The 3,047-nt window shown below is 47.6% G+C and overlaps 1 protein-coding gene across 1 annotated transcript in view; it reads right to left on the reverse strand.

Annotated features, from left to right (window-relative positions):
- The window catches only part of LOC122541132 (thy-1 membrane glycoprotein-like), a 15,826-nt gene that overhangs the window by 8,849 nt on the left and 3,930 nt on the right, over positions 1 to 3,047 (reverse strand). The window contains exon 2 of the mRNA XM_043677744.1: positions 549 to 625. Coding sequence (XP_043533679.1) covers positions 549 to 588 — 40 coding nt within the window. The 5' untranslated portion in view covers positions 589 to 625. The remainder of the gene's footprint in view (positions 1 to 548; positions 626 to 3,047) is intronic.

Consider the following 3,047-nt stretch of genomic DNA (forward strand, 5'->3'; position numbering starts at 1 on the left):
GTGTGTCTGTGTGTGTGTCTGTGTGTGTGTCTGTGTGTGTGTCTGTGTGTGTGTCTGTGTGTGTGTCTGTGTGTGTGTCTGTGTGTGTGTCTGTGTGTGTGTCTGTGTGTGTGTCTGTGTGTGTGTCTGTGTGTGTGTCTGTGTGTGTGTCTGTGTGTGTGTCTGTGTGTGTGTCTGTGTGTGTGTCTGTGTGTGTGTCTGTGTGTGTGTCTGTGTGTGTGTCTGTGTGTGTGTCTGTGTGTGTGTCTGTGTGTGTGTCTGTGTGTGTGTCTGTGTGTGTGTCTGTGTGTGTGTCTGTGTGTGTGTCTGTGTGTGTGTCTGTGTGTGTGTCTGTGTGTGTGTCTGTGTGTGTGTCTGTGTGTGTGTCTGTGTGTGTGTCTGTGTGTGTGTCTGTGTGTGTGTCTGTGTGTGTGTCTGTGTGTGTGTCTGTGTGTGTGTCTGTGTGTGTGTCTGTGTGTGTGTGTCCGTGTGTGTGTGTCCGTGTGTGTGTGTCTGTGTCTGTGTGTGTGGGCGAGAGAGAGAGAGAAGCAGGGGGTGGGTGCTCCTACCTGCCAGGACTGAGACTGAGACAATCAGCAGCTGCTTCATCTTCAACAAAGACCAATCCACAAGCCAATCCCAGAACCTGTGAAACACACAAAACTCTGTCAAAGACAATGGATACCAGTCCCTCAGCTGCTTCCAACTTCCCACAGCAGCTCCTGAAAGAGACACAACTTTAAAGCTCCCCACGGGGTAAGCACAATGAGGGGTATTCAGTCACACCAAACTCTTTCAAATGTTTCCATGAAATCCCTGACCAGTTCTTCCACAGTTTGACCTCTCACCTCTCAGTCAGACTCATGGGTTAAAAACTTTCAGCACATTAACCACTAGGTTTCAGTGTAATACCGAGGGGGCGCCGCGCCGTCGGAGGGTCAGTGCCGAGGGGGCGCCGCGCCGTCGGAGGGTCAGTGCCGAGGGGGCGCCGTGCCGTCGGAGGGTCAGTGCCGAGGGGGCGCCGCACCGTCGGAGGGTCAGTGCCGAGGGGGCCCCGCGCTGATGAATGAGAAACTATACCAATGCCACATCTTCCCTCTCAAATGGATGCAGATATACTCGCAGCAATTTAAAAAGGGGAATTCTTTGTTGGGTCCAATTTTAGTACCTCATTATTGTTTTGAGGAATTTGTTTTGGGCAATTTGCTTTAGGCGTAAATCACTTTCGAACATCTGGAGATATATAAGGCACTTGGTGAGTTGGCTGCTACCACCCTCCGGGACGATCAGTTCCCCACCCTCTGGCTGAAGACATATCTCCTCATCTCAGTCCCTTCTCCCTGAAGCTCTATCCTTGGGTCCTAGTCTCTCCTATCTGTGGAAACATCTTGTCCATGTCTACTCTATCCAGATCTCTCCATATTCCTGGAGAAGTGAAGAATCTGTTGCCACTAGAAGAGACTAGGATCAGAGGCACAGCCTCATTCTCCTGACCACGGTACATAACCTCATTGTGGATTCCATCTGCTCACTCTCCCAGCCTGTCCACATCCTCTTCAGCCTCCCCACTTCTTCAACCTTCCACCCATCTTTGTGTCACCTGCAAATTTAGCAACAATGCCCTCAGTTCCTTCATCCACCTGTGGAACTGCACTAGTCACTGGCTGCCATCCTGAAAAAGGCCCCTGTGCCCCCACTCTTTGCTTTCTGCCAGTCAGCTAATCCCCTATCCATGCCCCTAAAACCAAGTGTTCTTACCTTATTCAGTAACCTCCTTTACAGCATCTTATCAAAGGCCTTCTGGAAATCAAAATAACTCATACCCGCAGCCTCTCCTTTGTCTAACTTGCTTGTTACCTCCTCAAAGAAGTCTAACAGATTTGTCAGGCAGATCTCTCCTTGACGAAACCATGTTTCAGCCCTGTTTTACCGTGCACTTCCAATACTCCACAATCTCTTCCACAATAATTGACGCTAAAATCATACCAACAACTGAGGACAGGCTAACCAGCCAGTAGTTGCCTGTCTTCTGCCTCCCTTCTTTCTTAAACGGGGTATTACATTCACCATTTTCCAATCCTCAGGGCTGCTACCTGGGGCTAGTGATGCCTGAAAAATCACCACGATGCCTGCACTATCTCCTCCAGGTCTCTGGGGCATTGTCCATCTGGTGTGAGTGATTTATCCACCTTCAGACCTTTCAGCTTCCCCAGCTCCTACTCCTTAGGTGATGGCCACTGCACTCACTTCTACCCCGACTCTGATGAAGCTCTAGCATGTTGCTGGTGTTTTTCACTATGAAAAGTGACAAAGTACCTATTCAGTTCCTCACCCATTTTTTTGTTCTTTGTTACTACTTCATCAGCCTCAATTTCCAACAATCCAATCTCTGGTCTTGCTTTTTTTAAAATATAACTAAAAACCTCTTGCAATTTTCTTTTATATTATTAGCTAGCTTACCCTCATATTTCATCTTCTCTCCCTCTTATTGCTTCTTAAGTTATGCTCTGCTGGTTTTTTAAAGGTTTCCCAATCCTCTGGCTTCCCACTAATCTTCACCACATTGCTTTTGATTTTATCGTATTCCCGAATTCTCTTGGTCACCCATGGGTTGCCTCATCCTCCCTTTAGTGTGCTTCTTATTCCTTGGGATGTATTTCTGTTGTGTCTCTTCAATAACCCCCAGAAATTCCTGCTATTGTGAGGCTTCCCTTCCAACCAACTCTGGCCAGCTCCTCCCTCATGTCTTTGTAGTTACCTTTACTCAATTGTAATAGCATTACATCTGATTCAAGCTTCTCTCTCAAACTGCAGGGTGGATTTATCATATTATGGTTAATCCTCTGGGGATGCAGATGTGGAGGGAGGTCGAATTCCTTCCCCTTCAGCTCTCGAATCCAGTCTGCCATGTCACCAAATCCAGAATTGCCTGTTCCCTACTGGGCTCTACCACAAGCTGCTCCAAAGGAACCATTTTGTACACATTCCATAAATTAATTTTCTTGGTATTAGATTAGATTAGATTAGATTACTTACAGTGTGGAAACAGGCCCTTCGGCCCAACAAGT

The sequence above is a fragment of the Chiloscyllium plagiosum genome, chromosome 36, assembly GCF_004010195.1.
Source record: "Chiloscyllium plagiosum isolate BGI_BamShark_2017 chromosome 36, ASM401019v2, whole genome shotgun sequence".
Taxonomy (NCBI): Eukaryota; Metazoa; Chordata; class Chondrichthyes; order Orectolobiformes; family Hemiscylliidae; genus Chiloscyllium; species Chiloscyllium plagiosum.